The sequence below is a fragment of the Gymnodraco acuticeps genome, unplaced genomic scaffold (genome assembly GCF_902827175.1).
Source record: "Gymnodraco acuticeps unplaced genomic scaffold, fGymAcu1.1, whole genome shotgun sequence".
Lineage (NCBI taxonomy): Eukaryota > Metazoa > Chordata > Actinopteri > Perciformes > Bathydraconidae > Gymnodraco > Gymnodraco acuticeps.
Window position 1 is genome coordinate 909235 of NW_022990198.1, and position 26521 is coordinate 935755.

The 26521-nt window shown below is 41.4% G+C and overlaps 1 protein-coding gene across 1 annotated transcript in view; it reads left to right on the forward strand.

The window, feature by feature from the left end:
- The first annotated feature begins 8290 nt into the window (after positions 1-8290).
- LOC117547347 (heparan sulfate glucosamine 3-O-sulfotransferase 3A1-like) overlaps positions 8291-26521 on the forward strand; it is a 30540-nt gene continuing 12309 nt past the window's right edge. The window contains exon 1 of the mRNA XM_034217977.1: positions 8291-9164. Within this exon, the coding sequence (XP_034073868.1) occupies positions 8602-9164 (563 nt within the window). The 5' untranslated portion in view covers positions 8291-8601. The remainder of the gene's footprint in view (positions 9165-26521) is intronic.

The window sequence follows — 26521 nt, forward strand, 5'->3', positions numbered from 1 at the left end:
AGCCCAGATGTGGATCTGTTTCGATGTCAGAGCAGTCACATCTGTCTGGGCTCTGCGATCAGTGTGTGTGGGTGTCTCCATGTGTGTATAAATGTGTCTGTGTGTGTCAGTTTCCCAGCAGATGTGGATGTGTATAAGTGTCTGTCTGTGTGCACACTATTTGTCTGCAGCCTCGCTGGTGCTGATGGATCTCAGTTAATGTTCTGCAGCACAGGGACTCTCATCCCTTAATAGCTTTAGCAGTTACACCCAGTGAAGGGTCCACCTGACTTCAGCAAGGCCCCGAGTAGTTACAATTCTAACAGTTGAGCAACGTTTATGGCTTTGATTGCCTTACTCTGCAGTGATTAACTTTAAGTGACTTTGTTGTAAAGATAGACATTTAAGACTCAGATGAAGGCTGTGCTAGACGTAACAACATAACAAGAGGTTCCAAAGCAGACAGAATTTAAAGCTTTGATCGATTATTACATTGAAGTTTAAACATTTACCAAAGGCGTCCTCAAACATTAGTGGAATTAAAAGCAATTGAGACACTTTACATCTTCTACTTGTTTTATAGTGGCTGTCCTCTTTAGTGTTTATTTGTTTCAAAAAATTGACCTTTCCCCTAAATGGGAATCATTGTTGGATTATATTGGGAAACTCTTCCAATTTCCAACCTGGGTTTTGTCAGTTCTTTTGGCGGTTTGTTGACAAAAAGTCATAATATCTGGCCTCTATTGTTATGATTTTTACTATTAATTAAAAAAATAACACTTCTACTGTTGTGAGCCCCAAAGCTTTATGGAATTGCAATATTAAATCGAGTTGAGTTACCGTCTGAAACAAAGATTTTAAAAACTGTAAAATCAGTCATTGTCTCTTAAATTCAAATTACCACATGCTTTTAAATGTTGAACACTCTTCTAAGCGGAATGATCTGTTGTGATGTCTTCTTAACACATAAAGTATTTTCTCCTTTGAAGATATTTTTGTCTGTAGTTGTATGTGTTAGTATGCAAATATATCATTTTCTTGTGAATTTTTAAAGGCACACGTCTCCAGGAATGTAAATGACGAAGCAGCGTCAAGTGTCTTCCTCAGTCTCTTGTCCTAACATGCAATTGAAGTCTGAGCTAGCTAATTGGCCCCACACTTAAAATACTGAAGCTAACCTTTACCTCAATACCTGTTTTTAGACTAACGAGTAGTCCTGATGCATGGTCAAATTACGTCTCTAGAGTTTTCATATCCAACATAACTAAAAGTCTGATATTTTATGAGCTTCTTCAAGGCGTAATACTGTAATAATTCTCGGCAGACAATTGCTATATTTTCCAAGTCAAAACAATCATTTTGAGGAAGAAGCAAAGTGGAAGCCTCATGCAAACACCAAATTGTCACTGCTTTTTGATTACGTGTCACAGCCAACAAGGTATCCACCAAGGAAGAAATTGAATTAGACTTCTGAAGTATCTGAAAAAGAGGTCCTTAAATGGCCGATAGCTCAAATAATTTTAGAGGCACCACTGGGCCCGGATCTGACATTAACAAATAGTCTTCATTACATATTTTCCATGTGACCTGGCGAGATCCTGTCTGATGCAAATATTTCCATGGAGGGGTGAAAGGTTATTGCTTAACCTACGTATGAATGATAAAAAAAAGCACCATTATCGGTAGTGAGAGATACAGAGTTTATTGTCCAATTGACAAAGAAAAATCACCTGCGGAACATCATTTCCTCCTCATCAACCCCGTTCTGTAATGTAATTTAAACTAGGAGTTCAATTAAATATTTATACATACCTTAACTTATATAATCAGATGTACTTTGTCATAATGATCAAATAGATGAATTGGAGTTTTTGTTTTAATCACTAAGATAAAGCTTTTAATAGACTTTGGACCCAGGAATTGATACGGTTGCCTGTTGCTATAGCAGTTATCAGCACTGCTAACAAATTGCTCAGGGTATTAGTCGTCCTCGTGCCTTTCGGGGCATCTGGTGACGACATCAGAAGAAACACAATCCCTTTAAGAATCACCTCAAACACACTCACAGACACGCTCTTGTTGCCAGTCTTTCCAGTTCTCATGACCTCTTTGACGGGAAGGATCAATCTCAGGTGTTTTCAGAGTGTGTGGTTTCTAGCCTGGGTGCACCTGAGCACAAAAAACACATCTTAAATCTGACAGCAATGAAAGGTTAGAGTTAATATCACTGCACATCTCCTAGATGGTCCCGGAGAAGATGGAATGTCTGTGGGGTAAAATGTAAGGAGATCAATTTCTTTCCTGACACTTCAACCGTCCATTTGTCATTAGCAATGGAGCCCTCAGAGGTAAGGCAATATCCGCCACATCCAGCACCGCAGTCTTGTCTATGGCTGCATCTCTGCTCATATACCCTTTAGGGAGTTCATTAATGTGGAGAAGGGTGGGCTAGGGTCTCCAAAAGCAGCCTCTCCTCATACATCACGCTGCACACCGTCCCGTTTCCCAACTCTGACAGCAGCTGCCCCTGTCGTCCTGCGCTTTGCTTTCACCGACAATTATTCTAACTATGCAGCCTAATCACACAAACTGAGGGTCTTGTTTGTCTTGGACGATGTTCCGTCTCTCACATGTCCATCAATGTGTGGAAGCCGGGGCTGAATTGCAACCTCTGTTAAGACCACACAGAGCTCATTTACAGACGGAGGTTTTTGAGGTGTCATGCCTGGGATTGATATCGTTTTCAAAGAAAACAGGTGAGGGGGACATCGTGATATTGCCGGTGTGTGATGTGAAATAACTCTGCAACAAAAAGGTTGATTTCACTGGGTCTGATAGCTATGATATCATCAAGCCCCAGTTGTGGTTTTGCAATATGCTTTAAAACCACAATATCCCATATTCAGTGCTACAGCTAGAATAATTTCCATATGGTCAGTGATACTGCATTTTGTCAGATATTTGACATGAAACATGGTCATTTGCCAAAATAAAGACTGTTGCATGTACTGCACTGCATCAGGCCGAGGCCACAGAAACGTCAAACGGTTATTGCATCCAGGCAGAAAAACACCTGATTCAGCGAATGATTGCTTTAATCGATTCTGCTTGGGCTCCATCATCCCATTACAGCAGTGAACAGCATGAAGATATCCTGGCCAGATTGGAGGCCCTAACCCTCAATCCCTCACAAATACAGGCTCAGTTAGCAACGTGTTTAATTCAAACTCACAGTTGGAGGATCTGTGCTTTGTGATTACCCTGCCCGGTGGCTAAAACAACCCACCGCCTAGCTGTCTTCTCTGGATGTACGAGCAGATATTTATCTGCAGGAAATGGCAGATCAGACTTCCACATATTGCTTTCTAATGAACACAGCACGCCATATCCAATGGGTCTCTAATGGGCTCACATGTGATGCATCATCTGGGCTGGTCGTTTGGACGCCAATATCAACTTGATATCACCCAACACTATCTCCACGGCTAGGCCTTGTCCCAGGCATGAAGCCGGGTCAAAAGGTCAACACAGTGTGCTTTTTTCCTGGACTTTGTGTGATGATGCCATCTCCTTTTCCTACAGCCTGGGTATAGGGGGCTGAGGGCTCTAGATGATAATGTGGAGTAAACACTAGTGTTAAAGGCCGCTCGAAATGTGTAAATACTCTGAGTGATGGGCTCCTTCCTGAGCAGAAGCTTCTGCCAAAGCGATTTTTTTACTAAAGAGATTTTTTATTTTAGTTTTAATTGGAAAGAAGAGACACCGTTCACCAATCAGGATATTGCAAAGTTTGAATCCAAATCTGTTGTTGTTTTTTTGCTTGGAGCAGGGCCAATGCCACCCCCACACTGTGACATACCATTTTATTTTGAATTTAAAACAACTTTTCAGGTGTTTTAAGTTTTGAATATTCATCTCTTATTGAAATAATCCAGAATTGTATTTCCATGGTAAAATTTGACGTTTTACTCCATACTTAAGCTAGACTCAACGTCACCATGACATTATTTTCCTTTTGCCAAGTGCATTTGGAGATTAATTTGGACAATTGTTCTCCTGTTTGCAATAAACCATAGCCAGCCATATGTGCCATTAACCTTTTTGTACCCACACCAGCTTGTCTTTAAACCTGATAACCGTCTGTTAGAGATGGACATTTAGCCACACAACCTTCCAACTGGAACAGCGCCTCCTTCCCTCCTTCCCCACGCACCCCACCAGCCTCTCTCATAATCAGCTGCATCCTGCTGCCTCTTGGAGGAAGGAATGTGACATAAAATGTTTACACACCACATGCTGTGGGACTCATTTCGGATACAACACAAGCTTTGGGATCAGACAGGAAGGTTGTTTAAACTTGATTTTATTCAAAGCTGTGTATGCATACATTAATTAAAGTTCTGTTTTTGGAGCATAACAAATGGCATCAGATTTTGTAAGATAATTTCAATAATTATAAGGTGAAGGCTTTCCCGTTTAAAATATGTATTAACTATATATAAACTTAATCATAACGCCGCAATTTAATTTTCCATTTAAAAGGCAGAAATCCATAATTGCGTGCCATCTCTTCCTCCTTTGCTTGCGGAAAACATGAGCAAACACAAATCTGGAGATAAGGCATTGATGAATGGAGTGTAATTGCCTGTGTGCTTGATTCAAATTGGTTTTATGTTGACATTGAGTCTATTTAGAGAAACAGCCCCACTTCAGATGAGCATTAATCTGATTAAGAGCACAATTTATTTGGGTTTCCGTGCTAAATAGAAACTCTTCCTGTTCAGCGCGCGGCCTGCCAATGAAGCAGAAGACCTCGATGAATAGCCAACAGCTGTGTATATAGAACGAGTACATTTCCTCTCGAAAAAAAACAGCCTGTTTCAGTAAAACATTGAGTCATTGCTCACACACTATTCACATGTGTGCAAGTACAGTATTTGAAATTCTGTGTTTTTTTCTTCTAAATAACAAATTGATTACCAAAAAGGGCTCTTTCTCTATAAAATATTGCATATAAATATATATTTTTTAAGTGTTACAGCTAGCTGGGTGGTAGGAATTGTGCTGCATGTCATGTGTTACCTAATAATACCTAATTAAGCTCTTGAGTGAGCAATGCCATTTCAATTTCACTCAAAAAGAAATGGTTTTAAGAGATGAGACTCCGGAGCCAAGGAGCTGCCCGGCTTTTGTGGAAATGTGCGACACTGATCTTAGTTTAGGCACGGAACATGTCGTAAATCACATCCATACAATTTCCACGTGTAAATCTTTTTACTAGCAGCATCTGTTTCCAGCCATGTTTGCCCCGTGGAGCATTGTACCTTTTTCTTTGGAACGATATTTCAATATCAAGCATACATTGGAGTCAGTCAATTTATAGGCCATTAAAAAAGGACAGTTGTCCAAAACTAAAAATGAGTAGTATCCTGAAAAAAAAACATATTTTATCGTAACAGATTTCAGGTTGAGAAACGTAAAGCCAATTATAATGGCAGTAAAGATGTCTCCTTCAAGCTGACAGCTCCCAAACCTCAGTTCATAAACCTGTCTCGGGAGTATGTGCATGGCTGAGACACGGTCTAACTACTTGGCCAGCGGGGCAATGGAAAATGTTCCTGCATGACTTTATTTTTCACTGTTGATGGTGCATTTGAGAGTAGTATGGTTTATACATTTCCATGAAACAACAATCAGATGCAGAAAATTCAGTCGTTTCTTATTTGGTTTCGCCTTGGCACCCGTTGGCTTTCCCATGGCCTGCCCTGAGAATGTGTTCAATATGCAAAGTAAATGCTAGATTATATTCAAAAGGATAATAAACAGTTTGTGTTTGTTCTCCCCTAAACATTTAAACACCCAACCCAGCATCCAAGATTCCAAAAAGGCTGCGTCAGGGTAACCATAGTGCTGCAATTTGGATAAACGGCGAAGATGAAAGCCGAATTACGTTTTTACATGCCTTCTAGACTGCTTGCACATTTTTCTGAAGGCACAAATGTCTGGGTTTGTAATTACACACTAAATGCTGGGTTTTTTCCGAGGAAGTATGTGTCGCTGCACAAACATTAAACCCTTCTGAAAATGGGTACGTTGCACAAAGCATGTCGCAAGATTTGGAGTACCTACTCAGTCGCCCTTGATGACAACAGAGCTATTAGAATAATCAACGGACACTTGGCACAAGTGTTATACGTCTATGATTGTCTCTCCTCACATTGTTTCATATCATTTGGAGGTCTCGAGGTTTCTTTTCAAAGTGAATGGAAAGTAAATAAATACCTTTACTCATGTACTATACTCAAGTACACTTTTGAGGTATTTGTGCTTTACTTCTATTCTTTGCTGTCTGTACTTCCCTTCCACTACATTAAAGAGGAAAATATACTCTTTTTTAATTAAAAAGTCATTTTGATTGGGTGATTTGATTAATTAGATTATATTTAATAGATTAAATTAAAAATAAATTAACCTTATTAGTTGGTATTAACAATTTGTACAGATTAAGCTACCCAACAGTATAGAAGTAAGAATATGATCTACTTAAAAGTAGCTCCATCTTGAAAAACACTAGATTAAAGTTACATAAAATAACTTTTGATAAAGTATATATTCCTGAAAATAGATATGTAATTAATTAGACTTCAAAAGAGGAGTTAGGATTTGCAGTATATCGTACTTGTTCTTATGGAGAGAATCTGAATACTTCCTCCACCATAATGCATTAAGAAAACAACTCAATAATGTTATATAATATAACACTCCACGTGGCTAATTTTGCGTAATGGGAACTTTGTATACTTTCCGTTAATTGTACTTTGAATGATGGACTTTAACTTGTAGCTGCATTTATTGTTTACTTGAGCATTTGAGTATTTCTTCCAAAACTGGGAAAAACTATCAATCGGAGAAGTAAAATAAAAAACCTGCTTTTTTCTGTGGAAGAAATATCTATTGCCCTGTCACGTTAAATCCTGTTTGACCCCTCAAATTCATCTTGTGACCTTTGTTGGGGGTCCGGACCAAGAGGGTGGGGACCTCTATGTAGTTACTACGCTGTCAGATTGTCCTTTTCATAACTGTTTAAATACATTAATTAATTAATAAAATGTGCTATAGGTATTCTAGTAACTTTTAGCATTACATTTGTCATGAAAAGAAAGAGACATGACTTCTTTAACATAATTATTCTCCCAGTATTTGTCTTTGATAAGAAGGAGAGTGAAGCCATTTGACCTCTATGAGGGAATGTTGGGTGCCATCACAGTCGGTTTGAGGGGGTCGAACATCTCTCCAGTGTCAGGGAGACAGAGAAAAGACACGGGGTGTGATTTGTTAAATGCGGGACACCCCCATGTATTGTTTCGACAACATGGGGGACATCTGGTGCTGGCAATACAGCCCAGTGTTGAGGTCTCCATCCTCTTTCTCAAGCAGTGAGCTGTGCAGCATTGAAGCACTGCCTGCACATTCTCATGCTAATACTCAAAAGGCAAGAGCAGATGTGAAACATTTGGTTCTGTTCTTGTTCACTTGTAAAGAAATAATGCACCCCGTTATCATTATTTCACTTTTTTTGTTCTTCTGCATGTCGTAAAAAGAGTCTGTGGTGGAGGGCATCTTCTTTGGTGGCCTAACTTCAGCTGCATGCGGAGAAACGGTCCCACGAGTGTTTTGAAGAACTGAGGGTAGATTTATTTTGGCATCCTTAAACAAGCTGCATTGGAAAAATGTTGGGACGATGCACCAAACAAACATATTTATAAAATTATCCTGGCAAGCTTGACAGCCGCTTCTGTCTGTTTGTAAACAGAGATGGTGTTTGTGTGTTTGGATGTTTTTTAACATGACCTTTTCAAGTTTCAGCAATCAATAACCTATTTTGTTGGATGGTTAAGTGTTTATTGTGTTTGATTATACTGTATATGTTAACTCTTTTGCACAAGTAATAGGAATTAAATAAATAAAAACGAAATGTTTATTTCAAGTAGAATTTCATTTAAATAAAGGATAAACTTAATAACGAAATATGTGTGTCTATATTGCAAGTTTGCAAATGTGCTTGTGTTATGTTACTTGTATATTATTGTATTTTCAAAAGTGTATCTTTGCAGCATTTATATCCACTTCACAACTTTATTTTTGTACATGGAAATTCCCTTTAATTCGCCTGAGATGTTGGGTGTATCAGTGTCTCCTCCCACCTGGAACATCATTGGCTCATGTCTGCTTTTCTCTTCATCTCATTGGCCGAGGAGGTGCCAGTCAAGCAACCTGACATGCGAGGCAAGTTTACAACTCTATACACGTGCGGGTGGTACATCAGGGCTGGTGGTGGCATCCTACAGACTAGAGAGCAAGGAAAGAAGAGAGAGTGTTACCTGAGTGCGTACATTGTTGCAGAAGTAACTGCGGGTGGTTATTTTTGGCTGCTCTTGGTCAGTCTGGGCGTCATCTTTCTCACCTGTGCTGCAGGTATAATTTGTTGTCTTTTTTGGAGGTGTTATCCACAGCACACCGTGGATGAAGAAGCCTCACTCCTCGGTTTCTTCATGGCAAGGAGAGTCAATATTGTGTGCCTAGCATGGCTGCGGCTCCTGCACCGACCTCCCAGGGACCGGTATGGCTTTTAGCCGCATCAGTAAACTGGACCCCCCTTGCCGAGGCATCTTCAGGAAAGCGGCGGTCATGCTGTGCACCCTCTTCACCTCCCTCTTCCTCCTGCACTGCCTCACCGCCCGCTGCAGCACCACTTCACCGGTTAAGGTGTCCTCCGGCCGGGCTGCGGGGCTCTTCGAGGACTTTAGGTCACTGAGGACTAAAAGACTTGCGTACCAGTGGACCCCCGGGTCGGAGCTTACGGGCTACGGGGTCGCCAGGCGCTCTTCACGGGTTCTCGCGGATGAGCGCTCGAGGCAGGTATCCGAACTGCCCGAGGAGGAGTCTTTCATCTTGCCGCCACCGGATTTAGTTGCTTCCCGGAAAGTGTCGCCGAGGTTCGCAGGTAAACTCAGTCCGCTCGGGGAGGGGAGCAAGAAACTGCCACAAGCTCTCATCATCGGGGTGAAGAAAGGAGGGACCCGGGCTCTGCTGGAGTTTCTCCGGGTTCATCCGGACATCAGAGCCGTGGGAGCGGAGCCGCACTTCTTCGACCGAAACTATGACAACGGACTGGAGTGGTACAGGTGAATAATTAATTAGGCTAATTCATAAGATTTGCTTTCAAAACCTAGTGAAAATCTGAATCTGCATAAAATAATATTCATAGGCTACTATCAAACTGAGGTACAATACTATGAAAATGCCTAAATGAATGAATGTCCCTCTTATAGGCTCAACTTCTGTATATTGTTATTAGTCATTAAATTGCCATGATGATAGATTGTGTTTATCCAACTTTTTATTATGCCTATACTACTCCATCACTGATAAAGATTAGTCTACACAACCCAGAAATCTTTATTTAACATCTCAACATCCAAAACTGCAGCTGGATAAAGCCTGTTGATTTATTGCTCTACATTAGGCCTGCTTTCATTAGATGTTATCAGGCAGCTCGTTCTGTTGTACATTTTAGGGTTGACTGCCTCTAAGTGGCTTTGGTCGGGCCATAGAGCAATCATGGTTTGTTGCTTGATTAGGCTGGGAAATAAGACAAGGATTAAAGTTTAAAAAAATCTAAACAAGTTTCAATTTACATTTTCTCAGCCGAAACATCAAAACATCAAACAATGCCCTCTAAAACTTTATACAACTACACGTGCTTGGAAAACTCAAACCGATTTTACCCTATTTTTTACATTTGTTAAATCCTACTTAATTTAGTTAAAATTAGGTTCATTGTAAAGAAAACTGTGCTAAATATTCAATCGGTACGTTTTTTTAGAAGTTTTTACAAGATGTATTTCCTTTTTGTTTAACCAACTCTTCAATTAAACCTAGACATAAATCATACTTTTTGCAATTCCTTTTTTATTATTGTTAATATGCAAATCAACAAGTTTTCCTTGCAAGTTACAAGAAGCCTAAATTAAGCTTCTAATCTAGAAAATTAAATAAATAAACGTAATGCTTAAATGTGCCGACCACTAAAGTTTAAAGAGGAATAATTTACTGCAGATAAATGTAGAGTAAATTGTGCCGAAATAGTAATTTGCAGCATTAAACACTTTATATCGCCTTTTTTTTTAACATATTTTAAGGTCAGAAGTTTACAGTTTTGTTCATCCTTTATTTCAGTATGGGCTTTTATAGCATCGTTTCCAGCCTCACCCAACAAAAGTGCAACTTTAGAGAAACTCTCATCCCACATAAACACACATTTATTTTCTGTCAAGGTCCCTATCCCCGTGTGGAGAAATATGCTGCATTTTCCTCGCTCAAGTCGAATTTGTGATTGATTTCATCTGTCACTGCGAGTGTGTGTGTGTGTGAGTGAGTGTTGTGTGTTCACATTTCCCCAGGCCTGTGGGGAATAATGGCTCTCCCTCTCAGTGGTTCTCTGTCTAATGGGGCATTGCCGACATTGCCGCTCTGTTATTAAGAAGGATTAGGGCCATAATGAAAGGTTACCTGAGTGTCTCAGGAGGTATAATTCACCTTTTGATTGAGTTAACACTACACACAGCATCCTCTAAAAGCCTGGAGACAAAACTTTTACTCTCACTCACTGACAACTCCCTCCAGACCCTTCTCGCTCACCCCCTCTCCTCCCCCGAACACTCTGGCTCTCTCCCATCTCCCACTCACACACCTCCCTCTTTGTGCCTCTCTGAGAGTGAACATTCTCTTTTCGCCATCACTCTTTCACACCCTTCTGTTTACCTATTCATCCATTGTGGGGTTTTATATCCATGAGGGTCCCATCTATCCCGAGGAGTTGCCAAGATTCTCTGGAATTTGGACCATGCCTCCAAGGACAGACCTTAGTGCCGGTTCCCCTTAATGCCGTCCATTTAAAACAGAAGGACCCTTGAATTGAAAAGAGGAATAAATAACTGTTGCAACAGCATGGCCCACTCTGCGGGAGTTCATCTCGTCACCTCTCCTCAACAACGTCTGAGAGTCTTCCTGTTGATGGTTTTTGTGGAAGCTTTTGAAGATGTTGGCTTGAGGTCATGTAAAAGGTATTTTTCTGTTTACTCTTTGAAAGCAGGAAATCAGTCTGATCAACCCCTTGTCATAAAATGGCCATAATCTTGGTTCCTCAAAGCAATATTAACTGTGCCAATGCCGAAGATTTCATGGCTGCACGAATGTTGAAAACAGACTATTTCTTTACATTTAAAATTGTCAAAACTTAAGAACAAACTCTCAACTGCTAAGTATAGCAGTATAGCCAGTATATTGCTGTCCTTCAAAATAAAATAAAAATTAAACTATCTTTTTGTGCAAAACAAGACCCGATATTCTGTGAATAATCACCAAGTCCAATTTGCTTGAGCTATGCGATTCCTTTCATTAGCTGCAGTGAATACTTAAAACGTAGAAGCTCCTGTCTCAGGAGACTCTTTGTTTATTGTCGAGGCCGATATGTGTCCCTCCGCATGAATCACTGGTCTCCATGTCCCTATGGGAATGTGTACTGCAACACCTCTAAGCTCTTTATGTGACGTGGCAACATCTCCCTACTTTTCCAGCTTTCTCAGTATTAAACTTGTCTGGCTTGTTATGGGAATTTCCATCAACTGCCCTAAAAACTCCACGGCGCACACCCAAAGCTATGATGCAAAAAGCTTTGATTTACTGAGGATAAAATGTCCCCGTTTGACAGAATGACTGTCAGAGCATGAAACATTGGAAGCTTTTTAACTTCTCTTTTATGTGGTCTAAGACTCCAAAGAGTTGGGTAAAAGTCTCTCTTCCCCCGTGCATTTCTTCAATTCTTGGTAACGACTTTATATTCCTTTTTATAATTTCGCTGTTGAGTTTTAAACTTAAAACATAATTTTAGCTCCGTGAATGTAATGTGTGTCTTGCTTTTCCTGCCCTTTTGCACAGAGACGTTGAGTAAATGTAAACCTTTTGTCAAACAGGAAACCAACACCCCGTCTGTCAGTGTTACATTTCACTGCACATTTCTCAGCAGTGTATCCGTATAATCACATACAACCTGTTAGGCTTTTGTTGTGGAAATGGACACTCGGAGTGAACAAGGAGGTCGCGCACAAACACTGTGAACTACAGCAGAGGTCCAGGCTATAGAGTGCTCAGTATTATGCTTTTGGCCTACTTGTGTTACTGAACACCCGGCTTTCACCTGTCTAGACCCAACCGCAGTTCCTGTTTGATGTCTGCAGACCGGTTGGATTAGGCTTCGCCAGATCCCTTAATGGGTTAATTATCCTTCATAAAAACATGCGTGACCCGTTAAACACAAGGGCAAAGTGCCACCAAGTCCGCCACACGCAACTTCGTCTAGATGCAAACCAAACACAAGGAATAATCAAACACACACACACACGCACAACCACGATCTTTGTGTTCCCTACAGTCTACATAGACCTTAAACAGACACAAAACAATCCAGGAAATCAATAGGTGTATGGCAGCTTATATATCAGCAAATATTTTGTGTAAAGTTAATCACTTGGTGTATCCATGTCAGCGCCTCTTTACTTATTTTCCTAGATGTATTTGATACTTAAAACCATGCTTAACTAGAAAAGCAGAGACGTCGCATTGAATTAAGGGTTTCCCTCTTTATAAAACTTGCGTTGTTTGGAAGAAAGTTCTGTAATGGTAATAAAAACTCTTGATCATAAAAGTAGTGACCCAGTGAGGATTTATGTTAGAAAGCGGCAATGTCGGTCTAATGTGTATTTCCTGATTTGTAATTCTGTGCCGTACAGCGTGTGTGGAACAGTCCGAGTGGCAGGACGGCTCCAAACAGTGAATCTAGATTACTTATTTCTCTAACTGAAATATAAAAAATGAAGATCCAGATGTAAATGTACAGGATAATTATGTAATAATAAAAAATCTTCATTACTTATTAGCATTTGTCCTACTTCAGGCTACCCAGTAAAGATTGTTGACCCAACTTCATTAGGAAGTACTTAGCAATTAAGGAAATAAAGACACGTTTGTGCTGACGGTGAAAAGCTGTTGAATTCTCTTTGAAATGAGGGCGACTTGCTGTTTCTCTGTTGGCTGTGTTCGGAGTGTGCGGCAATTATTTGGGTGGCAGATTGAAACTCTGGCCTTGTTCGCTGCTGCCTGACTTGATTTCACTTGTCATTCAGAGTGTGGACAGTTTTAAGACTGGTGGAAAGCATGACACAATTCCAACAGGGAGTGGCTTGATGTTAATAGTGAATCATTTACTTAAGACTTCTTCAGTTATGTGTTTTTGTAGGACAATACGCTTGTTGTTGCAGTCGCTTTAAGGCAGCGTCCACACACTAAAGGCCTTTTCGGATAAACAACACAAATGCTAAATGCTTGCCTGTAAATATTATATGTCTGTGGTTTTTAATATGCAACGTAAAAATTAAAAGACTTGATATGTTATGTGTTGCCTTTTGTGAAGGTTGAAATTAGTTATAACGTTTCAGTCTATGGAGAGTCCGTCTAGTCATTTTACAGTCCTCATAAATGTAGGTGCAACCTAACATGTTCCGCACTACGGTGATGCCTTTATTTGCGCTACTAAAGCGCATTCAAATTTGCGTTTGTGGAAACAAATACGTAGCTCTTTTGTAGGATTTTCCTTCTGTGTCAAAGTATTAATACATAAAACAACTGTTAAAATATATCAAGGCGCAAGTTAATCTTTCCCAAAAAATCCCTGATGCATACATTCGTTTTCTTAAAATATAACCTGTTCACAAACACATTGGCAATTGTCTGAAAACTTAAACAAGCACTTAAGCTGTAACATATGTATTGTTTATTGTTGTGTGGCTGCACCAAGTTGTTGTGACGTGACCAAACCACACCAGCTGGAACAAGGGGCCATATTTAACTCTGTGTATACTATGTGTGCATATTTATGTAAGAATGCAAACCGAAAGCACCTCCAGTGTACTGTTGGCGCTCGCTGATGCCCTTGGATGTAACTCGGCCTGGAATAAATGATGACATGTTCCTTGTCAGAACGTTCCTTCGAGCTTTACATACAAATATAGAGTTCAAAATAGTTTTCCCAACCTGCTCCCTTTGCACCACATTTTCTACCAACTCCACATCAGCCAAAATGTAATTATTTAAATTGAAAATGTTTAGTTATGTATCTTTGTGGGCAAAAACGTATAGTGTATCATTTTGGACTTTTATGTGAGGCTTTGCAAGGAGCCATTTGGATTCCTAGAGAAAGATCTTGGCGTGGTATTTTTGAGGTAACATTCTAAATTAGTTAAACGTCATGAACAGGATGTGGGAATGGGACTTATTATGGAAGGGAGAGGTTTTATATACTATCCTGTATATAAAACCTGCAGGTCTACCTTCAAGTCCTTTCCAAAATAAACTATCTTTGGCATGGGAGCCTCAAAAGGAAGTGTTAAATAAATGTGTTACTTTAATTTATTTTTCAATAGAAAAGTAAACTAAAATGTATTTTTAATTATCATGATAATAAAAAAAATGGACCTACAGTATGTGATGTACAAAAGCATTTGATAGTGTTTTTTACAGGTTGTTTGGCAGTGGATCTGTTTTCTAGATTCTAGTACATCTGTTTTAATGGAGAGGCAGGTGGAGTAGAGGACCGGCAGAGGAGGGTGGAGGGGTCATGGTTGGGGTTGTAGAGAGCACGACCAGCGGACGAAACGTGATCACCAGAGACCTCCAGAGCATGAGCTCCGAGCTGCCTTTGGATCGTGAAAGTGATTATCAGGAAGTGTAATTGTAAAAGCGGGACGCTCACCTCTTGCTGAAGGCATGCAACCCACCCATGACTGTAGCCCCCCCTCCTTGCCAACTCCTTGACCTCCGCCACCCCCACCGACATCTTTGCATGCCCTTAGCAGCTGACCCTAGGAGGCCCCATGCAGGGGAGGCAGATAGAAGCAAGGGGACTATCCAAAGTAGTGCCTGTCAGCAGCTGCCCTCTGGCATCCTGGGAATCTGCCCCCCGATGGGTGAGTGAGGACAGGCAGCAGGTGCAGGGTGCTCTGCAGACACCACCTGGACCTGCACCAGACGCTCACACCTGATGGATTCACCTGGCACACCTAAAGTAAGAGCCGTTTGTTGACTTCCTAGCTAGCTGGTTACTTTCATGCACATATTTCAAGGATCAGGAACCCAGGAAGCTTTGATGAACATGTGCAGAAAGAGAGTGTGATTGATCACGGTGAGGAGGGTCACCGAGAGGGCTGCCACAGAATGTGCCACCCTCAGAGTTCCCAATGCCAGCAGATGGTACTGTTACATTAAGATCGGGTTACATTGTTTCTAGGATTCTGTTGTTTGTTCACTTTTAGGTTTTTGTGTACACTAGTGAGCAACCCGTTTGACCCCGTCGTATCTTAAGCCCCTTCAGCTCAGCAGCTGTGTGTCCTTTTTATGAGGTATTAGCCCTTACATTATGAAGCGTTTATGGGATTCATATTTCAGATGGAGTATTTGAGGTCACTTTTTCTTGTCCTTGGGCTGAACAGAAATACATTGCTTTGTGAAGCTACGACGCATCGTAATTGTTCCTATCGTCTTGTCCTTTCTCTCAAGACATTTGATCTTTTTCAAGACATTAGCTTTAGGCCTGCAGCACTTTATTCTGGTGATATACCCAACGCCCTTTGCTAGTTTAGTGGTTTTCAGGCAATGCCCATGAATGTCAGTAATGTTTATTTTCCCTGAACTCCATGGAAACCTGCCAGGTAATGTGTTCTAACATCACAGCAGTTCTGCCTTCAGGCACTTTACAAGCAACACGACTAATGAAAAAAGAAAGAATCATGTTTGCAATTTTCTTCCTATGCTGTATTTCTGCTCCTTTATGTTTTATTCTTGGCACTCCAAGGTTGATGGAAGTTAAGTGTTATCCTTTCACAAACAAAGAGAGACTGTAACCCTATCATTTGGCACCGGAGAGTCAAGGGGCTTTAGCCTAGACTGTGTTTCAGTTGTCTCTTCGTGGAAGCGAACTAAACAAACCGCAAACAACTTCCAGAATTCATGCATTTGCCAAAGCTCTTTAGCATCGCAGGAACGTGAATCCAAACCCATGTTATTTGGGCACTGAAGGGCTTGGTAAATGATGCATGGATGGAGCATGTACGTGTTACAGCCCTCAGTGGTGCGGATTGGCAGGGCAAACCAACGCCTCAGCGTGATGGATCTCTCTTTCCCATCTCAGAGGCAACAGCTTTATCACAGGACAGGGAGACCTCCATATTTTCCACCAGAGAAAACCGGTCAGACAGACAGAGCTATGGAAAGCCTGGGAACCAATAAAAAGAAGGAAGCCTTCTCCTCTTGGGTCCTCCCTTTTCCAACTGTAATGTTTTCTCTAAAATGCCTTTGCTCTTCTGGCACACATGTCCGTCCTGTATTTCAATTCCCTGTAAAATTAAAAAACATTCAAGTGTTTACTACTCACGAAGTTGGAGGTTTATCTTTGCAGCTCTGAACTCACGGTCACTCAGCAGGAAAGTCTTTTCAAGAGTCTTTTTTATTTTTCAGCTTACTGGCCAAACACTGGATTGTCTCCCTCTGTGCTTAAAGGCATGGCCTCTGACACACTTGCCATGTGTGTTATCTGCAGCTGCCTGTGTGGTGATAGGATGGCACCAAACATCCGTTTTCTCTTGTTCCATCGGGACCGAGCCTGTGCCAGTCGCCTTGGCAGGGTCTGTCTTGCAGGCAGGGCAGAGGCTACAGCAGACGGCACCTCAGGCACAACCTCTTTTTGACTGCCTCTGTCTCCATGCTGCAAAACATAGAATTAAACTGTAGCTAAGCTCGAGGCGCAACTATGTGTGTGTGTGGCTCTTGGAGTCCATCTGAAATAAGGGATTGGCATTTTTTTTGGCACGGCCGATAAAGAGGCCAACACAATATTTCCTTCAGATGTCATATTGGAGCTTTCAGCACTTCTACATCCAGTTTATTCTGTATATCCCTGCTAGAGGACGAACAAAGAGTTGCATGGTAGTGATGAGGGAAATAAAACATGCTGAAGATTAGGGTTTGGCAGTAGTATAAACCATGACCAGAAATCTTGCACAATTTAAAAAAAATTAAAAAAAACCTAATAATGGAGGTGGTGAATAGAGCGGGAATGACAGAGTGGCATTTAAGCTGCCTCGAGAGCTGTTTTATTCACACAGAAGCCCAGCAGATCCATTGCATGTGCGGTTTTAAAAAGCTACCTGCTTCCTCAAGTCCAAATCCAGCTGTTCAAACAAACGCTTTACATACGGTCTATTGTATTTTATATTTGAAAGGTTTCACGGCACAAAAGAGCCATTCACTGGATTCTATGACAGGGTTTTTCTCCACAAGTGATCAATTAAAATGTATCACAAATCTTCTATGAACTCATACAGAGTGCAGGTCTATTTCTCATAAGTCAAACAAGGGCATTACAATCTCAGCTGCTTTTTAATTTTCTCTAACATTCTATTAATTTGGAGAAAAGATGGCAAACAGCTTTTGCTAACTACCTCCGAATGCCAGGCTGCTTGATTAAAGAGAGAAATCTGTTGGAAAATGAAATTGCCACCCCAGACCCGCTTATTGATAGATGGAGTGCAACAGCACGGCCTGCGCCTTTTTACATAAAGATGGAAGAGGGTGATAAAGGGTCTGTGTAGCGCACGGGCCGTGATTGATTTGCCCACAGAGGAGTGCAGGGAAGCCACCCAGTAATTCAATGAATCTTAACCTGAACACTAGTAATTGCTACTGTAACTAGGTCTGACTGTGCATTAGACAGGAGGGAGATGGCTGTCAGAGAAACATGTCCAGCTAATAGAAGCAGGAAGGAACATCCTCCATGCTCTGGAGTTGCACAAAAAGGGTTCCTTCTTTCACTATTATCCTTTCTCCCAAAGATGAGGATTTGCATGTTAATGAGAGGAGCAGGGGAACAGATTTCCTCAGTTATGGACCAGCAAGGAAGAAGTGAGAGATGAATCATGGCAGGGAAATTACCGATTCAAAATCTTGGAGAAGCTTTTCACTGCTGTAAAGAAGACACATTCTCGCAAAGGTTATGTAATCATCTCGGAAGAAAATGTCAATTTGAACGAATACGCTTGTCTCTTATATCTGTCTAGGAAATGTTAAGCTAGCAGCTTAGCTTAGCATGAAGACTGGAGACGCATAACCAGTTTTATTGCACATACAAGGAATGTGTCTTTTTGTTTTGGTGCATAACAATAAATACATTTGAAAAGTAAAAATCTATAAAATATGAAACAAATAAAAATATATTTAAAAAGTATATATTTTCTTAAAGGTCCCATGTCATGGCCATTTCTACTGATCATAATTCCATTGTTGAGGTCTACTAGAATATATTTACATTGTTCAATTTTCCAAACTCACATTGGTTTCTCATACAGCATCTCTGTATAGTATGTGTATTCACTCTCTGTCCTAAACGGCTTGTTGGAGCTCCTGCCCCCCCCCCCCCCCTCCCCTCCTCCTCCCTATGAGCCCACTGTGCTCTGATGTGTGTTTGTGTTACAATGGCGTTTGTTAGCAACCAGGAAATGACACCAGTAATGACAAACAGATGAGAATACTGCGTGGGGTCTGGGTGCCGCGTTGAAGGGACGTTGCGGGACTCGCTGCTCGGCCCTTTGAGGATCGAGGAGCGGACAGTGTGAGCTAGGATTACTGGTGGCGTTTCCTGGTTGCTGCGTGGGGTCTGCGAGACACGGCAAAACTCAGCTCTGTGTGTGTGTGTGTGTGTGTGTGTGTGTGTGTGTGTGTGTGTGTGTGTGTGTGTGTGTGTGTGTGTGTGTGTGTGTGTGTGTGTGTGTGTGTGTGTGTGTGTGTGTGTGTGTGTGTGTGTGTGTGTGTGTGTGTGTGTGTGTGTGTGTGTGTGTGTGTGTGTGTGTGTGTGTGTGTGTGTGTGTGTGTGTGTGTGTGTGTGTGTGTGTGTGTGTGTGTGTGTGTGTGTGTGTGTGATCGACACACACACTCGATCATCGTTACGTCACTTGGTACCAGGAAGAGAAATCTCCAACGAGCAGCATAGACAGGTCTTTTCTGTGTTAGAGTTGTACTCGCTACAGGGTGTACTTTGAAGGTTTGACTCTGCAGACCGTTTACATGCCGGAAAAGCATGACATGGGACCTTTAAGTGGAAGAGCTGTACAGTTTGTGCAACAATATGAAATAAACGATCAAGGGATTGGCAAAAGTTCCAAATATTATGTATAGATTGCAAAGGATGTGGTCATTATTGCTAATAATGTAGTCTCTACAAAAATGAAATAGTGTAAAATGGCAACTTTTTGGGAGGATTATGTGCGTAACTATTTCTTCTGCATTAGATTTTATGTTGAAGAAGCAAGATAAAAAATGTCAATAAGTGACTTTAAAAGGTTCTGTAGATGTTGTTGCATTTGCACAGAGACAGGTGTCCCACTGATTCCAGGCTAATGCTAAGCTAAGTTAAAACCACCGTGTTCTGCAGCTTCATAATTATATTTACGCACATGCAATGGCAATAAACTAACTCCTGCTAAGAAAGCAAATAAGCATTGTGCTCAGAGGCTAAACTGGGGCTGAAAGCCACATTTCCTAATTCTCAGCTTCACATTGTGCCAGTCTGCACCGCTCTTCACCACACAGACACGAGTGGAGTCTTTATTGGCTTAAATGAACTGCCCAGGTCATTGTTTGTCTGTTCCTTTGTGTCCAGCACCTATTGAACTCTCCAACAAATGATTTTAGGATTGTCAGAAATCCTGTGATCCCACCCTGAGATATTGATCCTATTGTTTCCTGCAATAGCACAACAGTGGTTTGAAGGTGTTAACTCCAAAGACACAGGAAGACAAGCCTTCTTTATGGGCAGGTTTAATGTGTCCTCTGGCAACTGGACACCTCGAGAACAGCGAATAAATCAGGTTTACAATCAAATCTATTTTTCTTACCCTCGAATGTCCCGTTCTTTAGCCAAAGCTATTTCTTCTCATGAGAAATAGCGTCCTGCCCGCTGCTACACATCAGTTCCTGTCGCTGATTCTGAGCTGGATCACCAAGCTCAGAATGAAGTGCCAACATTTATGAAAAACTGGCCCCGTTATACCAATGTTTAATTTTTGCGTTATTGCAGTACATTTTATTTACGCAGCTGGCTAGTTGTGGGTCAACCATGGTCAGTTTGGTCTAAGGGTGTAACAACATTGTGGACCCTCTGGGACTTGACATGAGCCCAAAGTCATTTTAACCGTCAAACATGTGGTGGGGCTGCGGCTCATTATCTCATTATGTTGTCAGGGCGATTGTTTATTCTGACATCTTCCTCTCACACGGTCACAACCTCCCCGACAGTCATATCATCAATAGGGCCAGGAAGCCAGGCACCAGCATGGACAGATGTACAACATATAGCATTCAAAGTCCTCTCTAACAAGACAAGTTGCATGTTCTTTATCCACTGCAGCTCCCACCTCCGCCTCCTCCAACACACCCCCATCAATTATTAATCCAGCCAATTAGCAGGGCTGCATTATTCACCAGGAAGCTGTGATCACGTCCATTAACTTCACTGCCTCATTGTGGCTCTCCCATGCGGCCCTAGCATAGCCCACAGTCCCTTATACACTGTGTTCATATTTGACCACCAAACCGTTTCCAGCACATTTATTTTTAGCTGATGCTCATACTATGTATGTATGTATGTATGTATGTATGTAGTCACCTATTCAACAACTTCCTTCCACAAAAATGAGACAAAAGCAAAAAATAATCCATAGAAATAAAAACTATGGGGAAATCTCAAATTTAACGTAATAATCTGGAGTATTTTCTTCAACTGCGTAATTGAGGTGGGAAATATATAATCTCATTATCACCTTGTTGGCTTTCACACAAACAAAACGAATAGTGAAATGACTAAAATGAGTCTCTAACTATTTATTTTTGACAAAAGACAAGGAACAAAACTAGATTTAAATCCGGCACAGGTTCTTAACAATGAAAATATTAAAATAAATCATGTTGCTCTCAGTGGCTGTGAACAGGAAGTCATGTGTTTGCCGCCCTCCCCCTCTTTCCCATAGCTCTACGAACAGAGCGCTGGTCCCGATTGCTTGTCACTGGGATTTATGGAGCCTCCTATCTCTGAACAAAATCACTTCCTGTTTTCCCTGTGTTTACCGGACACACAGGCGGGCAGCCGCACATTTGATAAAAAGTGATTTATTTTCATTTGCTTATCTGCTTAATTGATGTCCCCCAGGCCTCCCTGACAGCCCTAATTTCATTACACAAACAATTTAGAGAAGTTTGATTAACACAAATGAGAGTTTAGGGCCCCCGACCGGTTTACATGCTCCTACACATTAAGAGTCATGCTTTCTTCACACCGACCCTTTGCACCACAGTCATTTATAACCACTGCCTATCGCAATTGAAGGTAGCTAGAAAAACATTTTAATTATCACTCTATTCATCAATAAAATGTTCTTGCACCATTTGAATTTAATTTAGAAATGCACTCTTCATGTGTGTTAATCATCATACAGTAATATACCCCACGTTTCACACAGCTTTAGTTCACTGCAATGAGCTGATTTAAACCCCTTCCTTCAACCAAATTCTCATTATGGCCATTGAGACGCAACAGTATTGATTTTGTTGTTGAGGATTCACCTCGAGCATTGATTTATGGCCCTTAGGAGACAACTGTGTGTAATTAGGCTCATATTGTCAAGGGTTCACCCCACTATCGCCTCAGCTGTAGTGGCTCATTGATTATTCTGTGCGTTGTTTGCTCGCTAATGGTGAGGCCTTAACACACACATATGCACCGGAATGCACACACACACACATGCACAGACTCGGTGGCTGTCGTGGGCAGGTCTGTTTCTGACATACCATTTATTACATCATAATATTTTCCACTCAGGCCAGCAGCGGCGGCAGTGAATACTCTGCTTCACCGCCCTGTTTTTCGCTCTTATGTTCCTTCTCTCTTTCTTGTATCCAACTGGCTTTTAAACAGAGCTTGCTGTGGTGAGGCGTAAATCCAGCAGGAGGGATTTCCCCCCCCCCTCACCCACAACGCTTTTACTTCTGGCAATCCAGGGCCAGTGCGCGTATCTAGCTCTCCCCGATGAACTCTTGGATGCACACTATAGCAAAATGGCCTTTTTTAGAAGAGCTCTTTCAAATCTCTAGGTGCAAGTTCAAAAAGACACACTCAAAAAGACTTCAGAAATGTATGTTTGCACTCCACATATCAAGGACTCTGGCTGACAAATGCTCGCACTCTACTTTAAAAAAAAAAATTACATTCAGGTTTTCACTGGAGGAAGAACTCAAGCTAGTTGTTTTCCAACACGTTTTCCGGCCTGTACCATTTATAGGTTTACAGTCGCAGTACAGGCCCTTAATGTAAATGTGATTGACATTGGGTTCATAATGTCCCCTATTCAACTGTCATGAATATGAATGGCACTAATATGCATTTAGTTTTGGTTTGCTTCTTTTCTCCCTAAACGTGTTCTCGAACGATTGTGCACACCCATCCCCTCCTCGTCACTGTCTTTACACTATTTATCTGTTTTTTTAATTGTGATTTGGACGGACTGTATTTATTCACGCCGTAGCCTCTATCTGTATGTGAGGCACATCCGTCATTCAAGCCTGGTAGAGTTTGACTCAATAACAGCGCAAATATCCAGCCATTATCTCTCCGCAGAGTACTCCCTCAATGTTAATGTGTTTTTAGGACGATTACATCAATATGAAATATTGAAAAATAACCCGCTGATTGATAACATGAATCATCAAGCCTGTGTCCCCTCCCCCCCTGAACACCTCATTTACCATTTTTGTGGCAACATGCCGGGGAACTGCCTACATGCCATCAAATACTCGCTTGAGATGGAGTTATGGCGCTGGCTTAGTAATCAGATGGGCTTTGGCGAGAATTAGAACATTCGTTATTGGACCGATACGAGCAAACAGCTGCATGAGCCATGCCTCTGTAATGCCATACATAAATACACCGCAGACCTGCTCGTAAAAGAATGAAGTGCAGCATCCCTCATGGAGATAACTGTTAATCTATAGCTGTTAAAGTGTAAGAGCATTTCAGTCGGTCTTCTCGCTCAGCTCCAAGGCTTTACATTTGGAGGTAAAGTATTAAACTGCAGCATCGGTTCTGCAAAAGATCCAATTCAATCGGATATCATGGCAGTGGGAAAGTATCTGGCGTTATCCTGCTCATGGTTTCTCTACCTTCTTCTCTGACAGTATTAGGGCTGAGCAATATAGTTGAAATCCTTCTCATGGTATTAATTCCTGGCTAATGTATGCAAAATCCCATTTAAACTGATCAAAGATTTGTAGTCTACGCACAGGACCAAACTATTCACTTGTTGAACCAACATTTTGTAAAACGAGTGGTTAAAAGTGGTTTAAGACCAGTGAATGCCATATAACTACAATGTTTTCAGTTGAAATCAGGCCGTTAATATTTGGCCCATGTCACCAAGCTCCTCCCTATGTATTTTGTGTTTATTGTGTCAAAATAAAGGCAAACTTTCATTTAAAAAAGCAATATTTTGATCACAGCTTACTTTGAATCATTACATTTAGAATTTGTTTAATATTAACATTGTAAGATAATGCAATATTTCACGAAAGAAATACCAAACATACCCTTGTTTAGCTTCTCAACTGTGAATATGCAGTTTTTTAAAATATATTTTGTTAAAGCAAAAGTATTTCTTTGTATTCACTATATAAATAAACGGTGACATTAGCTATTAGCTTAGCACTGTTTTATGACATGTTTTGGGAAAACTAATGAAACAATTTATTGAGAAATAATTAATGGATACAGAAAATGTTCATAGTTACAGCCCTAGAAAAGCAAGAAAGAAATGATATGAATTTATTGGACAGTAAAACTCACAATAATATCAAAATGAAGAATATTGGAACAGGCGTTTAAGGGGTGGGAAGCCATTAGGTATTTACAACCGTGCTGCTTTACTAGCAGCTCTTAGCGGTTAGCCAGGGTACCGGCATGAGGTTAAAAAAAACAAAAACATAACCAAATCTAATATTTCATATGATTTAAAAAGTCACTTATTTGCGTTGGTCTGGTCTCAAACTCACTCTCAGGCTTTAGCTGAGCGCCTTTTTTAACAGGGAGAAAAATAAACCTCCACTACACTACACACATTGTCCTAACCTCGACAATGAGGCTCTGCCCTGTAATTACATTCTATTTCTAAAACCATCCGTCTTTGCTCACAGAGAGCTGACAGGCTAAAACATTAGCACGTTGTCAGCGGCTCCTCAGACGCCGCATTTCTCCGAACACTTCATATTATCTCACTCCCTGAATCCGGCTGCCCAGATGGGGTTACCTCCCTGCAGTCTGGGGAGGAAGAGGAGGTGTTTTCCTGCTGCGACGGCCAGTTCAGCTCCACCGACATGGGGCCTCCTGGCTTCTCACTGGGGGTCTGTTGAATTCTGGGTCACAGCCCAGCCCCAGGCAACCGCTGGCTCCGCTCTAGCCATTCTGTGCCGGTTTAGCCCCTGTGACATTGTGGGTAATTTCTCACCTTTTCTTTCAGCGACAACCTGTTCTCCATCCGCTCCACCTCACTGGCACTGCTTACAATCACCCGTGCAACTGGTGCTGATAGCATGCCGTTGTTGTCACACACCTCAACATCACCTGTTCGTTATGCACGGCACTGCTGCCTCGACAGAAACGACCTGCAGCAAGTTCCATTATCCCCGGGCTATTTATTTAATGGATAATGCAAGGGACGCAAAATGGAAATCACGCATTCGACCATGTCTTTAACCCCGGATCCTCCCTGCCCGCCTTTCCCCGAACTGCATTCATTCTCATCTCCGGTGAGCATAAATCATTTTGGTAACTTGTTATTACCAAGGTCATTATTAATTCTCCAGGAAGCAAAAAAATAATCCATCAAATATTTAAAGCTCCTACAGTACGTGTGAGTACAGGAACATCATTTTCATGTGTCTCAATCTAAGAACCAAAAAGAGATTGAGCGAGCCCGTTTGTAATGAGTTTACGTCAAAAGAAGCGATAAGAGGGAGCATGCTAATCTCTGCCCCTCTGCTTCTTCCGCGGTGGCAGGGTGGCGCGGAAAACGTGCGAGCTCGCTAGTGTGCTCTGCCGTGTCTTGGCACCCAGATGAGGAAAGCGATGCGATGGTGCCAGGTGCTTTGTATTCTGAGCCTGGGAGTAAAAGGATGGAGGGAGCAAGCAGTAGGGAGAAAGTAAAATACGAAAAAGGCTGTAGACAGAGAGGAAGAGAGCATGGAGACAGTGTAATCACTTTTACACTCCCCGATACTGCTGTCCTCCTGACGCTTCACTCTTATCCCCAGCCCCCTCTCCCAATATCTCACACTGTCTATGTGCCTTTCTCTGCTTTCCCTTTTTACTCAGCCTAAGCAGAAACTTGAGCTCTCTGGTTTTGTATGTATTGAAAATGTGCAGCAGTGTTTTTGCTATCTTGTTAACTATTTGTTCAGCTAGGTAAGCTTACACTCTTGACTTCTCGTGCTCCTAAAACTGGTTAACTGTCAAATATTTGGCTTTCATTATGTCACAGCTATCGAGTTACACGTGGAAATGATGTTTTACTGCCTCTTGCCCTCTGCTGCTTATAGGTCCTGAGACAAAGTACTGTAACAAAGTAGAAAGTGTAATGCAATTCAACATGATGGCAGCTGAAACGGACACCGCTGCGAGGTAGTCTCAGAGTCAAAATAGAATAATGTTCCGAGTTCACAGCGAGGAAATGTGCCAAGCCTGTCTGTTGGCTAAGATACTACCTGACTAATTTTGGCTTCTCTATATGCTCATATTTGTACAGGACAATGACTCCCTTTCAGAAGTTGTTCTATTTTAGAAAATCCCAGGCGGTTTACAGTCAGAGCTTTCAGATGTTCGCCAACAAGACTCTCAACCTGTCAAGTTCTCACTTTAATTGTGCGTGTAGTACAGTACGGCATGATTTTGAGTCCACCGTTTTAAATAAGTACATTGATATGCTTACCTGTGCTGCGGATCTGAGATCGAAAAACATTAAAGCAGATTCTCTGAAGATTTCGGTTTTGAGGATGACATCAACTCCACAAGCTTTCAGTCTCTTTGAGATGTGCAAACTCAAATGTATATTGTAGCAGCAACCACACTGACACGGTATAGTCATTACAGCTCTTTCTTTGCTCACTCTTCTAGATTGAACCTCAAATATCTATTTTTCGAGGTTTTGTTTTTGCAGTATTTCTAACAAAAAAAATGATTTGCAGCCTAATCTTAACTGTAAAGATACACAACAGGGAAAACGTCTTAAATGCTGATCCCTATAGGTCACCATGACTCTTACATTTTTACAGGAGCTCC